The following is a 21,601-nucleotide window of genomic DNA, read 5'->3' on the forward strand; positions in this document are numbered from 1 at the left end:
CAAGGAGAAGTAGCTTAGATCCCAAGGGAAAGCTCTAATTAGAACCATTTCTTTCATTGTTTCGACACAGTTTCTAAAATAGGATTTCAGAAAATCTTTCCTAACAAAGTGAAAGTTCCTAAAATCTAACTGTAAGAATACTATGACATAAACCTCAGAAATGCGAATTATCTCAAAGTACAGCATTCTGAAATTTCCCATAGAATAATGTCAACTGTGGGTTTTTTTAAGCCACAGTTTCAAACTGATTTCTTCCAAATTGCAAGCACTTAGATGGAGTTGTATTGGCAGTCAAATCACATTTACCACTCCTTTCAGCCCCCATGAGAAGAAAGCACACAGGGGGACAAATATTCAAAATTTGGCAGACCTGTTATAAAAATGTATTTTCTTTCTTGATTTTTAAGACTTCTAGTGTCAAGTTCTTGAGACAAGCAAGAGGGAGAATTATGAAGTACTATATAAAGCCTCAGGGCCATGTATTTCTTCAAAGAATTTTGCATTTTGCAATTAGTTATTCCTCACAACCAACCCTCTAGAACAGCACTGAGATTTTCTGCGAGGATGAAAATGTTCCTCTGCAGTGTCCAATATGGTGGCTATTAGCTCCATGTCACTACTGAATTTTTGAAATGTGACCACTGTGACTAACTGAATTTTTAGGTTTCATGTACATCTAATGCAATTCAAATTACTACACATGGTTGGTGTCTACAGTATTGGACAGCACAGTTCTAGAACACAAGAAAAGCTGCTATCCATACTAAACAGATTAATGTACACAACAGCCTATCTAAGAACAGCAGCAGGTAGAAATGCAACCACTGACGTCTGATTATTTGTGAGGGGAGGTAGACAGGTGCTGGTTTATTGTCTATACAACTAGGATTAGGGAAGACAAGCAGAAAGCAATACCTACCCCTGCCACCTCCACATTCATAACAAATGTACATAATATATGAGAAACAGAAGTTAATTTTAGGTGAATAAAAATTAACTTAGCTTAAAAACAGATGCCCGTAATACAAGTTACTTGTTTCTTCCTCAAATTATACTGAACATGCCCGAATATGCTTAATTTAAATTGATCACAAACTTTAAGTAGGAACAATGTAACTAATCAAGATAAGTCCTCCTTTTAAGCCTTACACTTATCATTTTGCACCTCTAACCAACCATATGGCTTGAGGCATTCGCCACCATTCTGGACCTGTGTAAAATAAAACTATGAATGTGAAGGCCCTTATTGGTCATATCCTGCCTTATCAACTGATAAAACTCAGCTTTACATGAGTATCTAACATTCCCACTTCTTATGCCTAAATAAAAACAGTATCTCAAAAACACCCAGGAGAAGAAAAGATGCCTTGAATGCTATGCTAGGTCTTCACTGGTCAGCCTACCTTGACCTTATGGTAGTCATTTCTACCTCCCTCTGCAGAGGCCATATTGATAAGAGCTTCATTTATCACTCTGACATCACTATGAATTTCATCAACAGTCCAAGGTGCATGACATTACAAGTTTCAATGTTACTCCTAAGAGCCACAACTATTGGAACTACCTGAAATATCTGGCTACTGGTTTTAGTAATTAAAAATCTTTACCAAGAACTGCTTTTCTGAAAACGCTGAGAGAGTAAAATAAAGGGAGGGGAGGGCTGATGAGAAAAAGAAACCAGACTTTTCTAAATGTGTATTGTAGTGGTTTGTTAACAGTTACCTTGCTCTACAAGTGCTGTGTTTATCAGAGTACCGTGAAAGTGCTTTTTTTTCTTTCCTTTTCTTCCTGTGGGAGAAGGGAAGCAATGGAGGAAATGAAAGGGTTCATTTAAGTGCCATACTCACATCAGGCTAATTTGTAAAAGCTCAACCAGCTGAATATATTTATAGCCACCACTGGCCCACAAAACTTCAGTTGAGAAAGCTAATTGAGATTCTTCAGGAGAACTCCCTTGTCTCTAGTAGTTACAGAATGTCTCATTAGGCATTCCGTACCTCCCCCTTCTCTGGAATACTAAATCTGACTCTGCTTGGCCTGGGTTCACAGCTTGTGAATTTCCAATAGATTCTAATGAACCATTATTGTAAGACTGTTGATTCTGTTTTGCAGCCCCTTTGCCATTTCTTGTTGTCACCGTTGTTTAAAACCAAAGTTGCATTTAACAGGACTATATTAGTCATATTGAAATACTGTTTAAAAAAAAACTGTATCCCACCTCCAGGATGGTAACATACAGGTTAAAGTCCCTATTAACACCTAGTCTTGCACTCAATAAGTGCTTTCTATAAAAGAGGAACATTAGAGCTGATGGCAGGAGTTAGTAAACTCCATATTATTTCTATCCATTTTCAATTTTCCATATAGATGCAATACTTGCACATTTGACTTTTATCAGACCAGTGAGCACATGACGCTCAATTGATTTATTTTCTTCTTTACTAAAATGACACATTGTAGACTCCTCTGTGTATCTTTTAAATGTCTAAATATGTTGCAGAAATTAGTGTCATGGGAAGCTACATGTTCACTTTAAATGTTTAATTAGAAGTCTCTCCCATGAGCTGGAAAAAAATCTCTTGGCACAGTTCGGGAATAAACTCTCTTTCCTCCCACTGCTATCTTCACATCTAATATTACAGGCTTACAAAGCAGCATGGGATGAAACTTGAACAGTATAAATGTCTCCAGGTATCTGCCATTATATTGTTATTTATGAGTTTTCATTTGGCATGTGTGCACACACATTTGCGTGTGTGTGTGTAACACATCTAAGCCCAAAGTTTGGCTGAATCATTCCATTTGTGCTTTTCATGTAAGAAAAAAATATCTATTGATTTGCCCCAGTCTAAAAGGCAGCATCATTTTTTCAGATTTTTCATAGTAACTTTCCTGAGTAAAAGGTAAAATTTCTTACTGCTGTAAAATTTAAATAAGTATTTTTCTTCTAACTGAAATGTACTAACATATTGGAATATTCTTGTTCTTTCAATTTCCAACTACTTTTTTTAATGACATTCTGAAGGAAGGCCTGTTAGTAAATGAAATCCAGCTGACAATTTATTTCACTCTTTAATATATTTTCTACTAAAAATAAAGCTGTCAAAACAGGAAAATATTACTGGATTTGTTACTACAAAAAACAAGTGAGAATTTTTAATTCACAAAGGATGAAAACACAAGACACTGATCTCACTGTCTTGACATACAGTATTACAATAAACTGATTAGCTTTAGACTAAGAAAACATTTAATACTTCACATACATGCATATGTACTTTGAAACAAGAAACACAGGACAATTTAAATCTATGATATGTCCATAACTACCAAGAGAAGAACATCATTGATTTGAATCTAATTGTTTTCCTGGCATAAATTCACTATATAGGCCAGTCCTAAAGCATATTGTATCGTTAAGGACATCATTAGGCAAATACAAACATTCTTATTTGGGGGCTTTTTCTCCCTGCCCAAAAAATCTGTTTTCCCACAGCTATCATGTAGCTTGGTTTGTTATCAATTTAACAAGATCACAACAACAAGTAATTATTTTTACAACAAACTCAGGTAAGGAGTTTTTGCCAGATCATACAAAAAAAACACTTGTTTCCCAAGGAAAGCAATCTATAAATTATAAATGCAATTCTAAGAAAAAGAGTCTTGGTTATAAATCATTCAGTTTCAAAAAGTGATAAAGAAATAAAAACTAGGGTTGGTAGGGGAGGGGTATTGACAGGGTGGGGAGCAGATAAGGTGTGAAATGAGGAAAATATATTTACCACAGGAAACAGTGGATTCAGTTAATTTTTTAAAATGAGGTATAAACAGTATGCCAGTAACTACAAAAACAAAAAAATCAAAAACCAAAATGCACATTTCCAATGGAAAAATCTTTAAACCTCTTATAGTTTTCTTTATTTAGATTAGACATTTCATATACAGCAGTTAATCTAGAAAAATACCTTTTAAAATATCTTCAACAGACCATGCTCTCTGTAACAAAACCTTCCAAACCCTGTTTTATTATACAAATCAATCTACACTAGTAATGTAAAAAGAAATTCTTGAATTTAACAATGTCATTTTCTACCTGACATCCATCTAATTTACATATGGTTTTCCACTATTCATACTGCAGAGTTAGAATTCTGTAATAAATTTTTCTAATGTATTCTGTACATATTAAATAACCTAAAGGTTCCTCTTGTAGTGCATTTACCATTTAGCAAGTCTATTCAGTATTTTTCCAGTACCATTTGCATTACAGTGATTTGCCTGTAAATGTAATTAAAATCTGAAAGTGCACACAGTTAATTTTCTCAAATAACAGCCTATATCTGGAGGTAACCTAATATTCATGGAAAAGATTACCAATATCATGATTAGAAATGTAGGGTTAGAATGTCCTCTGAGACTATACAACATAATTATATACATAAGCTAAAGGTCACTAAGTCCTTAGCGTATATTTACATCAAATAATGTCTATTTCCACAGGGTCATACCAAGAACTCAGTATGGCACTAGATATAATTAGGATTGTTAAGCTACATATCAGCGTAGCACAGACAGCCTAAAAATACCCTGAACTGACTTAACGCTAAATTGAACTCCAGTATATCACAGTGTTTAAGTAATATTAGTGTGCTGCCCCAACAAGCCACTAAGATATCCAAAGGATTACAATGGGTTACAATGAATTTTAGCACTTAGACTGCCACTGCATGCGGAAACCCTGAAAAAGAAACACGCAGGTTTCAAAAGGGGTATACTTCATTTTGTTTAGAATGCCCAAGAGCGTTTTCAAAATAACTAATAGTAAGTATTGTTCTATCAAGTGATGAATCTAACAAATCTTAAGAAATTCTACATTATCCAGTTTGAGGGAAAAAAAATAAGTAGTTTTCTTACCAAATCATCCAGTGTGTATGACTGGTTAGAATCGCAAGTTTTGATTTTTACTGAAATTCAGAGTATGAAATGCAAACATTAAGGATAAAATTAGTTCAAAATTACACAGTTCTTATGAACTTGCAACAAAGCAGCAAATAAAAGGGTCTAACACGTATCTCGACTCCCCCATTCCCTTCTCATCCCTCCAAAAAGTGCAAAGTCAAAGAGTCACTGCTTGGTCCAAAAATAAAATACAGCACGTATAAGGATCTGAAATTTGATGGAATCCAGCTTCTATTCCACAGGTTGTCTTCAATAAGAATCAACGTCCGAAGATGGAACTTAGTTCCAGAAGAATTAATTCTACAATCTGATTTTGGTAAACAGTATGAACTGCTATATTACCAGTCTCTTTCTCTGGCTTTAATAGAGTGGGGCCAAAAACAATTGCTATACTTTGATAGGTCATTCGGTTTTTCTCTCCATTTTCTATAACTCTAAAAGGGAAAAAAATAGTTAAAAGAGAAAAATTTAAAATATCATACAAAAATAAAAATAAAATAAATTGTAGAGGCAAAATTCTTCAACTTGTATTATAAACATAGTTTGCATTTAGAAATGAGAACTAATGCTCATTTTCCTAAGGCCCATATAAACTACTTAACCTAATAGAACTCAGTCCAAAAGCCATGTGAGCTTTGGGTAAACACAGCTGAGAGGTATGATTACACATACTCTAACAAACATCAAATGTGTGATATTTCAGCTTAATGTTTAAAATAAGACAGGCTTAAGTGAGTTACAATTCAGGTAATAATGATTTCTAAGTTGATAGGGGAAAAAATTTTCAGTAGGGCACAGAGATTAAACTTGCAGTTTTACTTAATTTATTAAAAAAAAAACTTCTCACAGTAATAATTGTAGTAGTCTGGTAGTCTTTCTATTAGAAGGAAAGTATAGCCATGAGGGCTTTATTTTAAGGTAATTTAATATTCCTCATTTAATACCAGTCTCATCTTCATATTAATTGACTTTAGCAACAATTTCTGAACATGTGTTAGGTAGGCATTATATGTTTCAGATATAATATTTACTTTAATGTATTCTTTATACGAAACCATTCTGCTTATGAGGAACTGATGTCCAAAGGAGTTCTCTTTTTTCAAGTTGCAAAGAGCTCAAGTAGCACAGCTAGGTTCTGAACCAGAGTCTGAGCAACCCCGGGTTCTACATCACATCTCCTAACTGCGTTTCTCTTTCCTTTTCCCTCTAATTACTATTTCTTTCTTGTGAGCCTCTTACCTTTTGAGATGTCTAAAAAGAACCTGCATTGTATCTTGATTTGGCTTTGGCAACTGTTTGATTAGGTCCTTAACAGCAGGGACTCGCTGTCTTGGTTCTTGTTCTGAAAAAGGATTAACAACTAGAGATTTTACAGGAAACTGAAAGCAGTGACATATTTTAGACCTAATATTTGGTAATACACAGTGACATCTGGTGGTCACATTTTAAATTTCTGGAGTAAAACTGTTTCAGAAAAACTCAAAGATCAAACAGAATGTAGTGGCTTAATCGTTACAGAGGATTTTTAACATTCGGGAAAAAAAACTGAGTGGAAAGACATACTTACTAATTGCATTAACAAAATCATTAAAATGATTAAATGTAAAAAGAGGTTCTGGTAATTCTCGAAAAAACATTTTGAGTGCTCCAGTAATGACATGAATATCTTCCCATTTACTATCATTCAAGTCCAATTTCTCATCTGAAACACAGTATGGATAGAAAACTTTTTAAAATTAAAAGTTATGAGTGATTTTTTTTTTTTGACATAACAACAGAGAATATGATCTTACCATGATTGACTGCAAATCTCAGTTTCTGGATTACCGCAAGGTTGCCACTTACTCTGTATATCCCATCAACATCCAAACCTAAGAGACAAATATTTTTACGTATAAAGTACCTCTTTGTCTCTCCTAAAGATGCTTGCATATTTCAGAATCCTTATTCATTAATTCTCACTTGAAATCAAATGAGCAAATATTCTCTTCCTCTAATGGCTTTTTATAGATGCTTGGCAGTGAGAGAGGTGTTAACACGGAGATACACTCTGGATTCTGTTTAATACACAGCAACAATTCTGCTCTATTACCATGTAGGCTATGGATCATCTCAAGGAAATCATCTCATTAAACTTGAAATACTAACAATTTAAGATAAACTTCTGCACCTGGGGATTGTTCAGAAAGTAAAGGAAGCCAGCAGATAAAATCAGCCCACCCATTTTTTCTGCATGCCATTTTATAATGTAAATATACTTATTAAATAAAGCACTCTTAAAAAGGTTTGTCATATTAAATGCCTGTAATAAATAAACTTAATATAAGCTAGCAACTAAAATAATAGTTCTATTAAAACTATTGATCATTTTACATAGTTTATTAATTTCTTTTACATGCAGGATAGAATCATTTGAAATTCATACAACTAAGCCTAAAAAAATTCAAATACTCACTAAATGATAATGTACACATTTAACAAAACACATTAATGTGCTATTCCTATAACTTTAAATAAAGTCATGGTGTCTCTATTGTCATGTTGACGAGAAATGTCAGAAATGAGATCTAACACTGGCAGAAATTTACAAATCATGCAAATATTTTAATTGTAGAAGATGATTTTTCATGATAGAGATACAAGTAAATGTATTTACAGTCATGATTTCATTAGCTTATACAAAATTAGTATAAATATTATAAACATGTTAAAATTAATCAAAATAGAAGTCAGTTTAAGGCTTCTTCAGCAGGAAATGAAATAAAAAGGATTTGTCCATTTAGACACTTTACAGTTGATTTAACAGTTTTTAAACGTCATTTCATTTTTATTATAAACATAAGAAAACTTTCTCTTGGAAAGTAAACACAACCTCCTGTCTTCCACGCTGTCAAATCACTCCCTAATAAACTCAGTTTCTCAATCACCACTCCTTCATTTAAGCAAATGTCAATTTCAAATGGCTTCAAAGAAAGTTATACACTTCATCAACCAGAAGTGAACAACGTTTAATGGACGTCTGCAAAGGTCTGAATTTAAAACAGATACGAGCATGTCAGTTTTTTGCAAACAAGATGCTTTTCTTACTGTCTTGTGACTCTAAATAACTTTTGGTTGCATCACTCAAAAATCAAAAAAATCCTAGGGATTTTAATGCAGAAAAATGGTTTAGGGTGCTTAACACTAAAAAATCATTTGCTTACCATATTCTTCAACATGTTCAATGCATAACTTCACAAATTTTGGCACTGTACTATTCTCTCTCTGACACAGATTAGCAAGATTAGATCCAAACACTTGATCTGAAAGAGATTTTTTTTTTAATGAACCACCTTGCTAAAATTTGGGTCACAAAGTGGCTAAAGCATTCATAGTGCAACAAAAGACATTTCAGGGCATTCAGGCATTGTTCACCATGACTCATGCCTTGCATCATCTGCACTGTGCCTACCCCTTCCAATTTCATTTCAAACAATTTCCGTTCTTTACTAAACTCCATGAACACCACAACTCATTCTGCCTGAGAGCCTTTTTACTTTCCACTCCTTTTACCCAGATGTATCTTCCTCCAAATTTAGCTCTTTTTAACTCCTGGCCTCGGCTAAGATGTCATCTCCTTAGGAAACCCCTCTGACTAGCCTGTCTAAGGTAACCCAGTTCAGTCACTCTCTATTTTATTACTATGAGCATTTCTTCACAGCAGTCATCTCCACTTTAAACAACGTTGCCAGTCCTCATGTCATGTAAGTTTCGTGAGGGCATGGAACTTGTAATTCTCAAACACCAACAGGTATTGACAGCACCTAGACTCATGCCTCACACTTAGTAAATCCCTGAATATATTCTGAACTATTAAAACAAGCATGTGCACACCCCATCACGTGCTAACACTTCATTTCACAAAACATATTTCAAAAGCTGTTCTATTAATCTTTTAACCCAACAGTTATGCAATGCCACATTAGTGCTAAATATTCAAGAAAACAAACAAAATATTTGAAGTGATGAGTAATATCATAAAGTGGCAACAGTTCATATTTCTCAATGAAAAGGCGTGATGAACAAATCAGCAGCAGAAGTTTCTATGTATATATTTCCTAGGATTTTTTTTAAGGTTCTAAACTCAATATGCTAAATTCATACCCATTACCTGGGAGTACCCATTTATAATTCTTAAGGTTGCTTTATTTAATTAACTGAAGTCTTCTTAGAAGCTTTAAATATCTTTTTAATGAAATCCATTTGTGTATTTTAATTTAGATACTTTGCAAACAGATGTTTCAGTGTTGGTCTTTGTCATAAACTTCACAATCAAAGACATATTTACCTATAGCTTTATCTACAAATAAATGTCACAGTTTTGAGTCATGTACTACAAAATTTTCACCTTTGGAATCAAACATACTTGTAAGAACTAAGGTATATACAAGTATATGTGATTTTACAGAATACTTTCTTATTAAGATCCTATTAGTTCTCTAGGGTGCTTATAAATGAAATAACAAATGTATAAATTGGGAAAAAATGCCTAATACTAATTTTAAAATTACCTTAAATGAGAACTACATGCTAACATTAATGAAAATTGTTCAATATTTTTTCTTTCTTTCTACATGTCAGTGATCATTTAATCAAAATTTCCTGATATATGCATCTCAACACTAAAAATTTTTATTGTCATGTCATCTAACTGCCACCTGTCCATCGCATCTGGGTAGTTCCCTTGGTCAGAGTTTCTAAAAACTAAAGTCTTGTGTTTATGCCTTACTCAATGCTTTAAACTCTTCAAAAAATCAATTTTACTCAAATGTATTTTAATCACTGAACCTCAGAACTCTATGAATAAACAATGAGAACATTTTTACTGTTTGGAAGTTTTTTCAGTTTTCATTTAAAATATCTTATTTCTGATTTTGACCAAAGTCATCATTACAAACATCACTTCTACCTACCTTTAATATAACCTTTCTCACGAACAGCTTGTAAAGTGGGGCGTCGTGTAAGAAACTTCTTTAAGTTTTTCTTGGTTTTCTTCTGTTCTGAAGAATCCATGCTAGGCACTTTTGTGGCTTAAGACAGTAAGCATTTCATAAAATAAAAACTTTTCTGATAAAGGTTCCCCCACCTAGCACTCAAAACATATTAAGCTCATATGTAAAAACCACAGTATAAATTCAGTTATTCTAACTTTAATATAGTTTAAGAGTAACGTGAAGAATCAAACACATATCCAATTTCAAAGGGATAAGCCAAACAAAACCAGGCATTTTTATTACTAAACACTAACCATAAACTGTACCTTCTTCGGTATATGTGCCAAGATATTCCAAAGTTATTCTAAATAATACAACTTGTATTTCTTAAATAATACAATTTGTATATGGTGCTCCATCAATTTTAGAAAGTAAAATGACCAGCCAAAAAACCAACCCACAAACCGTAAACAAAAAGGCCCCTATCCTTACTGAACTAGGAATTATATACATATCCAGCACAATTATTTATACTCGAGACTATGTCTCATCATATCTGTCTCTGAACTAAGAATGGAACCACCTAGAAAATGTTCTACATGGCTCTTAGTCCTGATATCTTTTTTGGTTAGTTACAAAAATTCAACAAGTAAATTTCTTGAAAATAACTACACTTGAGGAAAGTTGAGAGCACAAACACTGTATCAGTAGAGAATTAAAATGATCAAACTTTCATGAGTTTACACTGTTTTACAGTGATAGTGTCAGTAACAGGCCTGAACTGCATTAGAATTTAGGAGAACAAACTTAGAACTGATTTTCTAATCATTCAGATTATTTAAAGGCCAAGAAATTCTCAGTTAAATGTGAATTTGTTAAAAGAGATTTAACAAAGTTCTGAGTCATAGCTAATGGCCTATTTAAACACTGTTATTTTCAGGGGCATGTATTAGAAAACGTTACTCTTAAAATTGCTGGCTTTAGTTCAGTCCTTTATGTACATATGATCTGGAGATATGAATGCATGCAGCTCCTGCAGGCAGGCATCTTCTGGTCCACAGATGGCTGCCTGGTATCCAGGATGGAGAGATGGTACAAACCCCAGAACTTTTGACTTTAACTATCAGACTCTATCTAGAATATTAAACAGTAATTATATAGTATTAAATCAATAAAGTTCAACTTCTTAGAGAGTCTACAACAGAAACGTATTCTAATATATTGTTTCTCTTGAAGTATCACAGTATCTTAAAATTAACCTGATGCTCTAGGGATGCATACAGGGAGGCTGAAAATGACAATGTGTTACAAAGGAGAGAGAGTACTGAAACTGAGATTGCAATTACTTAATTTTAAAACTTTATCACACTGGAGATTCCACTCAGCTTTTATATATATATATATATATATATATATATACATATATTTCCTAAATATTTGAAAAGTTGAGAGAATATACTCACCAAAACACTAGCAAAATAGAGAAAGAAAGACTTACAATGCAGTTTTTTAGGATCCTTATGGTCCTTTTCTTTATCGTGCTTTTCTGTGCCTGGTGAGTCTGGTACCTCCTCTTCAGCTGCATCATCAGTTTCTACTGTCTGTTGATCAGAGTTCCCAAACATGTATTACTTTCAATAATGCTTTAGATAGATGTAATGACATATTGTCAGAATGATCAGTAACTGACTCTTCCAAATGATTTTAGGGAACCAATTAGTATATAGTATATACATGATTTAGATAAATGATAAATCTTAAAAAAAAAATTTCCCCCTCTATGGCATTAATTCTAAACTTTAAAAGAAAAAATTACTGATAATTCACAGGATTATGGGTTTACACTGATGATGAGGCTATCCTGCCTTATTTGATCAACAGCATATGGGTGACAGTAACAACAGTTAATGGGTCAGGCTACAGTCTATGGTGACAAAACACGATGGCGCTATGTTCTGTGGTAACAGTACAAGATACAGCTAACCAGCCAATGAAACGATAGGTTTTCACACCAAATGTCTTTTTCAACTACCCTTTTGGTCCATAGTTAAGCATTCCTCATAGACTGATGGACATGAGAATTGAAAGAAACCCTAGAGTTCATCTGAGGCTTCACCAAGACAATTTTTACAGGCTAAACAACTGGACTGAGTTCTCAGAGCTAAAACATTGCTTTGCCCTTCACAGTGAGGCCTTCCTCCACCCAGATCTCACTCCAGTACACAGAATAACGATGGCCATCCTGCTGTCTCAGCACCACTCACTCTCGTTTACTCTAACTTATTTTTCTATGGTCTCCGCAGCATGTAGGTCTGTTTCTGGGTTCTCTGTTCTGTGCCACAAGTCTGTATGTCTATCCCAAGATGGATACATTGCATTAATGAATACAGCTTTATAAAGCCTTGACATCTGATAAAGCAAGTCCTTCCACATTTTTCTTCTACAGTGTCTTGAATATTCTTAGCCCTTTGCATTTCTACATGAATTTTAGAGTAAGTCTGTCAAGTTCTACCAGAAAACCTGCTAGGATTTTGAGTGAGATTCAAACAATCTCAAATCTATAAATGTATAAGTTATTTGAAGAATATTATCTTTATATTATTGAATCTCTTAATCCAAAAACATGATATACTTCTCATTTAATTAGGTTTCCTTCAATGTCTCTCAATAAAGTTTTGTAGTTTTCCCTTCAGAAATCTTACACATCTCTTGCTATATTTATTCCTATCTCTTGCCATTTTATATACAGCATATTTTAATATTTTACAGTTAATAGAATGCTCCTCTCTTTTCACTTGGCTTATTTCCTAATCCTGTAGGCTTCAATTAAAAACAAAACACTTTCTCTGCAAAGCCTTCCCTAACCCCTACACCTAATCAGTGTTTTTATAATATTTTATACATCCCTTACCATCATAAACATCATCACATTTCATTATATTAACTGCTCAGATGTCTGTCCTCAGCAACCTTCTGTCTCTGACTGTGAGTGCCATACGGAAAGGTACATACAGTGTCTGAGTGCATGCTGTTGTACCTCCCAGCATATGCAGCACTCACACGTTTGTTCTGAAAGCAGTCACACTTGTTTTCAAGGTGCAGCAAACAGATTACCATGCCTAGAGCCAAAAGCCCATATTGTACATTTGAAAAGATAGATTGGGCTCAAGTTGTTGAATTTGAATGGGAGTCACAGAAATTTTCTGAGCAGGAGGGGATTATAAAATTGGCAGTAGGAAGTTTCATAGAGCAATGGTATTAAGAATAGACTGGTGGGGCAGACTCACAGACTCTAAGAAGAGACTAGAGGTTACCAAAGGGGAAGGGTGGGGGAAGATGGGTGGGGAAGGAGGGAGAAGGGGACTGAGGGGGTATTATGATTGGCACACATGGTGTGTGTGTGGGGGGAGGTCACGGGGAAGACAGTGAAGCACAGAAAAGACAAGTAGTGACTCTGTGGCATCTTACTACGCTGATGGGCAGTGACTGCAATGGGGTGTTTGAGGGGGGACTTGATCATATGGGTGAATGCAGTAACCAGAATGTTTTTCATGTGAAACCTTAGTAAGAGTGTATATCAATGATACCTTAACAACAACAAAAAAGAATAGACTGGTGGAAGATGAGATGCGATAAGGCAAATTCTTTACTATAAATGTTTAAAGGCCCAACCCTAGTTTCAGAAATAAATGAAAAAGAAGCAACAAGATTCAGAAATATCATACAATATTACAAGCTGCAAAGAAAGAATATATACATAGACTGGTGAATAATGTGCTAGAAGAGGTAAAAGTTGGAGGAGGAAGACCTAAAGAATATTCATTCCAAGTCCGGTTACTTTGAACTAAGTGAATCATAAAATTTTGGAGCTGAAAAGAATACTTGGAGATAATAGAATCTAACCTCTATTTTACTAGTTAAAAAACTGAGGTCCATAGAGGTAGAATACTGTGGTAAGACCACAAACCTTATTAATAATGAGGCTTCACCTCTAAAGTTTCTCTCTCTAAAGCTGGTGCTTCCCAACTTTTTCCTGTCTCTCTTTTGTTTAAAACCGTAACACACTCCTGTAAGTTTCTGCTTTTGTCACCAACATATGATCCTAACCGTGAGCCATGTCCCCATTTGGTGAGGGGGGCAGAGACTATAGTCTGAAAAAGCACAGCTCCTGGTTGTATACTTCTGTTCTAACACAGCTCCAGAATGTCAATCTGATGTTCTATTTGGTTGTTACATATACAAGAAGAAATTTACCAGGAGCATGAGGATACTGAACACCCACCTGATGGGGGGAGGGGAACAGCCAGAACAACTGGGAACACCTTGGGGGAGGGGGAGGGTAAGCTAGTGAGGTGTCACTAGGACAGAAAACATGCTGAGTAGACTACAGCTTCATTGATTTCACAATTTGGCCTTGGACCTGTTTCCACTAAAAAGGGCTATTCCCTCTGAATAAATACAGTGCACTCTCACAGTCTGACTGTCCCTTCCTCTTGAACAATTTCTTTTCAGACCAATGCCTCATGTAAAAATTTTGTGAAATCCTATGTAACTTATTCACTATGTAAGAATTTGTTCTCCATGTAAGAACTTGTTTGTTATGCCTCAGAAGATTGGAGACTGACGAAAATTAGGCTTGGGGTGGATTAATGATTGTGCATTGAGCATTGACTCCCCTATACAGAATTTTATTGTTTTTAACAACCATTTGATCAATAAATATGAGAGATGCCCTCACAAAAAAAAAAAAAAAGTACACACTTTCAATGGTAAAATAAATAAGTAACCGGGATGTAATGTATAGCATAAGGAATATAGTCAAGATATTGTAACAGCTTGGTAGGGTGATAGCTGGTACCTAGAATTGTCATGTATATAAATGTTGAATCACTATGTTGTACACCTGAAACTAATGTAATGTAATACTGTGTGTCAACTACCCTTCAATAAAAAATAATTATCTACAAAAAAAAAAAAAAAATTTTGTGAAATCAACTGGTAGCAGATCTTACATAAACGACAATGTTAAATCATTCACCAGCCTCTGGGAATTGCTAAATTGACCACTGTCTTCCCCACATCTCTCAAAATATTATTTTAAAAGTGGTTTTTACATAAAAATTGGAAACTAGATATGCAATAACCAATTAGAAAGCCAGAAAGAAAAACAGCTCTAAAGTAAGAAAATTTACCTATGTCAAAAACATACCTGATTATTGATGGTACTACAAAGAACCTTAAACCAATCGTTAATAACAGCGTCATTATCAGATTGAATCAGCAATTCTGTTCCCTGACGGGTTTTCAGCTTTAGAAAAGGAGAGGAAAAAAAAGTATGATTTGCAAGTATGATTAGCGCTCTCAACCAAATAAATACATTTAATTCAAAATCTATAAAACCACCAGATTAGGTGACATATATGAGGCGACAAAAGGTTAAAGTACAGAACAGTGATGGAGTATCTTTTATTTTAGTGTAAAATAACACCACCTGAATTATTTTATAATACAAAGTTTTTCTCACAGTAAATTCTCAATGCAAATCTAATAACCTGAAGTCCCAAACTCCATCACACAAATGCTATAAAACTTGCCTGAAATCTAGTATGCTTTATCATTAAAAAATAAGTTCAAGTACCAAATCTGTGCATTTTAATCAGAACTGAAACATTATTTATATGTAAAGAAATAAAATCTGTGATTTTTTTACATAAATCTGAGAAATTATTTATCTGTGGCTAAAAAACAAATGTAGGCAAATGTACAAAGAAACTCATTATTTCCTATTTGATAGGCAAATATAATGGCTCAGTACAAAGAGGGCACAGACAATAACTGTCACAACACTTTTGGGCAGAAAAGTTAACTAAATTAAGTGTGAGATCATAAGCTAACTCAAGTAAGGGTATTATGTAATATTCTTCATGAAGGCCACAACAGATTTTTGTATAATCTCTTTGGTTCAGAGCTTCTTATCCTTGACTGAGGAAGAATTTGAGGTGGTTGGAGAAAGCATTCCTCCCATTTTCTGGTTGGTAACTGATTTGTTTTTTCCCTAGAGGAACATACAGCCATACGGCAGTGTTTCCCAAATGACATTCTGAGATATATGCTACAAACTCAGTTCCCAAACTAATGTTTAAAAAAGGTATCCCCCCGCCTCAAAAAAAAAACCCAGTTACAGGAATATTAATTTGGGAAATATGGGACTGAAAGAAGTTAAATAAGATTATCTCCAAGACCTCTCAGGGATTTGAGATCCCACACTGTGATTTTCTGAGCAGAATAAAATATAAACCATTTCACAAATTTATCTGACCATGGAATCCTTTTCATTCTGGAATCACTTATTAAAACTGCAAAGCTACTACAGGGAACAGTGGGGTCCTTTCTTGTACTTCTTTCTAAAGAGTGGGTCAAGCCAGTCAGCTACTACTGAATATCCACTAAACATAAATACTCGGTTGGAAGTTCTTACTTAAAGATGAGGAAAAATACAGTCTCTCTGCTTTTAAAAAAGACAAAAAACATTTTAGTCATCTAGTGGAGGAAATAACTTACAGATAATGATAACCCAAGTTACACTAAAATAAATGCTATTTTAAAAGCATGCACAAAAGCGAAGCATCAGTGTGGTGGCAATGTTTTCTACGGGTCAAAGAAGATGAGTAACATCTGACAAGGGGAGACTGGCATGGGTCCTCACAGCAGAATAATAGAGAGAAAAAGTCATAGAGGCAGGAAAATCTGGGAAAACAGCAACTAATCCAACCTGCCTAGACACCAAGACAGGCAAGGACTGAGCCATGAAGCTATAACGAAAGGCAGTCTGCGAATGCCATCTTCAAACTCCCACCAGTCTCTGTAGATGCAGCCCTCAGCATCCCTTCGCTACTCCTCTAACAGACAGACTCCAGCTCCAAAGGCCTAACACCTGGCTGGCTTTCTGACTTGCTTTAGCTAGCAGAATCACCGATGGGTGACTCCTGCAGAAATCCTGCAGGTTCCTCTTGGAACCCTGACCCCGCCAAGTGAAGAAGCCTGGAATAGCCGCCTGGAGAGTGAGAGGCCCTGTGGAGAAAGAGGCCAGGCCCACAGCTGTTACCAACACAAGCCATGTTACCCAGACCTTGTAGCCCAGTCAAGACCTAGTTGACTGACACCTCATGAATGGTCCCAGGTAAGACTGGATGAATCGCTTAGTTCAGTGCAGGCTAAGCTGAGCAAACAAAATGGCTCTTTCCATAAGTTACTAAATTTGGGATAGTCTGATATACAGTAATAAATAACTGATACAGAATCATATATTACTGTGGAGGGTTTTTAATGCCAAAATGGAACAGTTTTAATTTATTTTTCAATATTATATTTGGTAGGTAAAGGAAAGTAAACCCTTTTTATTGTTGCTGGGAAAAGGCAAGATTATAGAACAAAGGTTTGTAGTACATAGTCTGAGATTCAAAATTTTATGCAAATGAAGTCCAGATCTTTATACCACTTTTGAAATTATGATATAAACTGACTTAATGAACAACTTTGCCTTAACTAGTCACACTGACAGAATTTCCCAAAACAACTCAAGAAAAGAACATCCAATTACCATGGTTAAGAGTGTCAGTTATACTTAGGAAAAAAATTTATTACCTCAAATACATTCTTTTTGCTGGATTTATCCTTTGAAGCCATCTCAATTGTCGCTCCCTTAAGATCCACTGTGAACTCTGGTTTGGATTGATTACTCCCAAACTTCATTTTAGAGAAATGGAAAAAAAACCTTTATTTTATATTCACATTACATGTGCAGATTCAAAAAGAATTAAGACCGATTTTATATTAACAATAAATCAAAGTGATAACCTCAAATCTTTTTCTATATTACAAAATAACAATTCCTACTTTAAAATTGAAAAATGTAAGACATGAATATATGTTTCCTGGGAAAGGAAACAAAATGGTTCAACTTTTAATCCTAGTAGGAAAAGTACAAAATAAAGCCACACTAAAATCATATTTTACCTGTCCGTGTAGGAAAAACAATCCAAAAGCTTGATGAAAAACTGTTGGTGAGGCCTATGGAGCCCCTCATTTGCAAGTGAAGTATAAATTAGAGTGACTCGAGAGAGGGAAAGTTGGTATACTATATTTGCAAATTTACAAATACATGTATCCTTTGGCTTGGCAATGTCATTTCTTGGAATTTATCCTAGACTACGTATGACTATGGAAAATAGTGTGTTCAAAAAGGCAGGCACCAATATATTCTTATTTATATATAAATAATATTTGGCAAATAACAAATGTTTTTCCACCTATTAAACATTCTCTAAACTGATCTTGTGCTTTCAAGAGTTATTTCTTTATTGACTACTTATGTTGTCAACAGCTAACAGCAACTTGTAAAAACAGAAAACTCTTAGCCCCATGTTCTTTTATTCCCTCTTTGTTGGAAATTGTAACTAGAGCCAGATGCTATAAAGCCTCAGCAATTTAATGAGCAGCTGTGAAAAGAATAGGAAGACAGTTGATATGGGTGGTTTGAGGAAAAAAAGCACTTAGCTAGTGATTATATTTTGTTAACCAGATAAGGAAAAGATTAGCAAGGAGCAGACAATTTATGTTAAATATAGACTTACTCTGTATCTTGCCACCGTTTACCTAAATTTTTGTTTAGTTTGTTAACTAAGATTAGAAAATAATATTCTTATGCTACTGAAAGGTTTGGAAGTTTTAAAATCTTTAAGGTCTGATGAATTATAATCTTAAGGTCAAAAAGATTCATTACAGCAAATTTCATTTGTTAAAATATTTTCAAGTCAAATTATGTTTGTCATTGGAAATGGATCTTACCCATCAGTGATAATTTATTCACTATTTACTCTGCTCAGTAGGTTCACATCTAATACCCAGTTCAACTTCATCTGTTCCCCTTCACTTCATCTTTTCAGCTAGCAAGGTGGACTTAAACAATGTACTTGTAATAACACAACAAAATTCAATTGTATGGAATTTATTAAAGGAATCAAAACAAAATATAGACTATTATGTGGAATTTTATTAGTGAAATCATGATAAAAATAACAATAAAAATTTAAACTGTTCTACAAAGTCTTGGCCTTCTTAAGTACCTTTTGCCATTCAAAAGACATTTAATTATCATTAAGTTACAATGGGCATAGAAAACTTTGAGCAAAAATGACAGAACTCAAAAGCTATAAAACTAAAACATATACATTATCAAAGAGATAAAAACCAATTTAACTTGTAATTACATGCTCTGCAGATGGTTAGCTGTAAGCAAAGACACAAGTAACTAATCAAATAAGATACAGCAGTCAAAAAGACATACAATGACACAATGTGGAATGCTAGTAAAAATGCATTTGATATGCTTGATAAAATTTTGTGTTATTCATTCTTTCTCAAAATCTAGTCCACTTTTCTCTACTGCAATCATCTCTCCAGTGTATTCCAATGTATTCATGGCAAAGAAAAAAGAATTATTGTGGAAAGGGGCATGCAGCAAGAACACACATAGTGACGACTGAAACCGATCAGACTTTACATATGCAGGCCACCACCTGACAGAATTTTTCCAAGAAGAAAGCAGCAAAAGCAAGAGCTCAGAGATTGAGCCCTGTTGGCAGAATGACTTGATGGAAAAAGGGAAGAAAATGACGATGTCATAATAATGCACAATGGCAAAATGACACACAAGAGAAAAAGCATAATGGAACCAAAAGGACAAAATACAATTCTACAACCAGAGACAACACAAGCAAAGCTAAACTTTCAAGTATTTTCACAAAGGCCTTAGTGTTTAGCTCAGGGTATTTTCTGACTTTATTACATAAATTCATGTTTTGTTTTCAAGATGAATGCTTTAGACAACTTCATTAAACAGGCTGTCTTAGCCTAACTAGAGCAGAAGATGAGGGGTAATGTGGAGGGGTCACATCTGGTCCCCCATCATCTTGCTTAGCCCCCTACTCAGAAATCCTTCAGCTTCCTCTTTGTGACCTTCTGGGCAATGTTCCCTGGTATCCCCTTCTAAGTCTTCTCTTGAGAGTGGCCCGGCCATCCAGCTTGCCTTCCCCTTCTTCTAGAATAGTGGTTCTCAACCAGAGGCAATTTCATCCCCCAGGGGACATGGGCAATGTCTGGGGACATTCTTAGTTGTCACAGCTGGAGGTGGGGAAGCTACTGGCATCTATCCAACACCCTACAACTTATAGGACAGCCCCCATAACAATGAATTATCTGGTCAAAAAGGAGGGCTGTTTTTAGAAATTTGAAAACATGAATAACAACTGATATTTGTGGGGTGATTTTAACAAGCTTAAGGAATATGATGAACGATATCGGGAAAAGGGAGCATAATATATGTCATGTTGCACTGTAACTGTTGCTCTTCCCTTTACACTGTACGTGATGAAGACAGAGTCCATGCTATTTACTTCTCAACCCCCAAGCTTAACACAATGCTCAAAACATAACCTGCTTTTATGTCTGTTGAACAAATAGGTATAATGAAGTAATAAAAAAGCAATTGTACTTTATGCTACAGATACAACAATTCAGCAAAAAACTAGTATTTTCCAGAAAACAACTGGAAAGTATGTATACTAAAGGAAAAGGAAAGGCTCACTGGATGGTACAGCATCTATGCAAAATTCATCTTGTACAGTGGACCTGTATGCTGTACATTTCATTTACTTGATTTTATCAATCCATGAAGCAAAAATAGACACACAAAGCATTAATAATTTTTAAAAAACAGCATCAAATAGTGTGGGTGATTCTGCTCAGCATTCAATGAGTATATTTCCTGGAATGAGTATAAGATTTGAACCTGCAATTTTTTCAAGTGGATCAAGGTATTACAGGAGGTTTCTGCATTAACTGTGAAACTAATTTTTTAAAGAATCATACTTCCAAAATGGCCCCCAAACTCAAGTGAAAGAAAAGCAGTCTCTTCCAACATCAAAGGGAAAAACTGGCTCTGCTAGAGAATGACTTCTAGCTAACATCTTCCTAAGAGATACTCAGGGATAATTTTTACTGTAAGCAATTTTTATCTTTTTGGCTCATGTATTAGCCTTTGAATCTCATCCTCAGGTAAGATTTGATTTCACTTTCTAAAAAGGCTACATTTCACCTACAACAGATCTAGTTACAGAGGCAGCACGCACCCTGTCAAGCTCCTACCCCAGGAACTACACTCAGAATCTCAACATCCAGCTGCCAGAGCTCTGAACTGTGTCTGTGAGCATCTGTGCTTTATCTCAATTGTTTTTGTATATCCACTAGCAAGATGTATCCTGAAATATCAGAAAAACCTAAGTAAGAGAAGTTACTTTTTGGATTTGGGAATGCTCAGAAACTTCTCCATATAAATGAATGGTAATTGCCTTCTTACTTTATGCCATTTTGGCTGATGAAAGATTTCAGGAGAATGCTGTCCTTTCCGAGAGCAGGGGAAATCTGAGGCACCCAGATGATGACCCAAGCACTCCATCTGCTCTGAGCACCCCACTGGAGAACCCTTCAGTTCAAAGGATACAAGGGAAGCTGCTCATCTCGGTAAGACAACTTATCAGAATTTTCTAACTAGTCCTCTTCTTTCTGAGTCAAATGGTATCTTTAACTATGAAAACATAATTCCTTTAACT

At 34.9% G+C, this 21,601-nt stretch overlaps 1 protein-coding gene across 8 annotated transcripts in view; it reads right to left on the reverse strand.

Annotated features, from left to right (window-relative positions):
* Positions 1-3,038: 3,038 nt before the first annotated feature.
* Positions 3,039-21,601, reverse strand: part of ARHGAP12 (Rho GTPase activating protein 12) — a 111,090-nt gene continuing 92,527 nt past the window's right edge. For all 8 annotated transcript variants that reach the window (XM_057498355.1, XM_036912220.2, XM_036912221.2 and 5 more), the window contains 9 exons: positions 17,577-17,678; positions 15,142-15,240; positions 11,431-11,533; positions 9,912-10,028; positions 8,163-8,261; positions 6,753-6,830; positions 6,527-6,661; positions 6,199-6,301; positions 3,039-5,393 (listed from right to left, as the gene is read on the reverse strand). In XM_057498355.1, coding sequence (XP_057354338.1) covers positions 5,219-5,393; positions 6,199-6,301; positions 6,527-6,661; positions 6,753-6,830; positions 8,163-8,261; positions 9,912-10,028; positions 11,431-11,533; positions 15,142-15,240; positions 17,577-17,678 — 1,011 coding nt within the window. In that variant the 3' untranslated portion in view covers positions 3,039-5,218. The remainder of the gene's footprint in view (positions 5,394-6,198; positions 6,302-6,526; positions 6,662-6,752; positions 6,831-8,162; positions 8,262-9,911; positions 10,029-11,430; positions 11,534-15,141; positions 15,241-17,576; positions 17,679-21,601) is intronic.

The sequence above is a fragment of the Manis pentadactyla genome, chromosome 3 (genome assembly GCF_030020395.1).
Source record: "Manis pentadactyla isolate mManPen7 chromosome 3, mManPen7.hap1, whole genome shotgun sequence".
Taxonomy (NCBI): Eukaryota; Metazoa; Chordata; class Mammalia; order Pholidota; family Manidae; genus Manis; species Manis pentadactyla.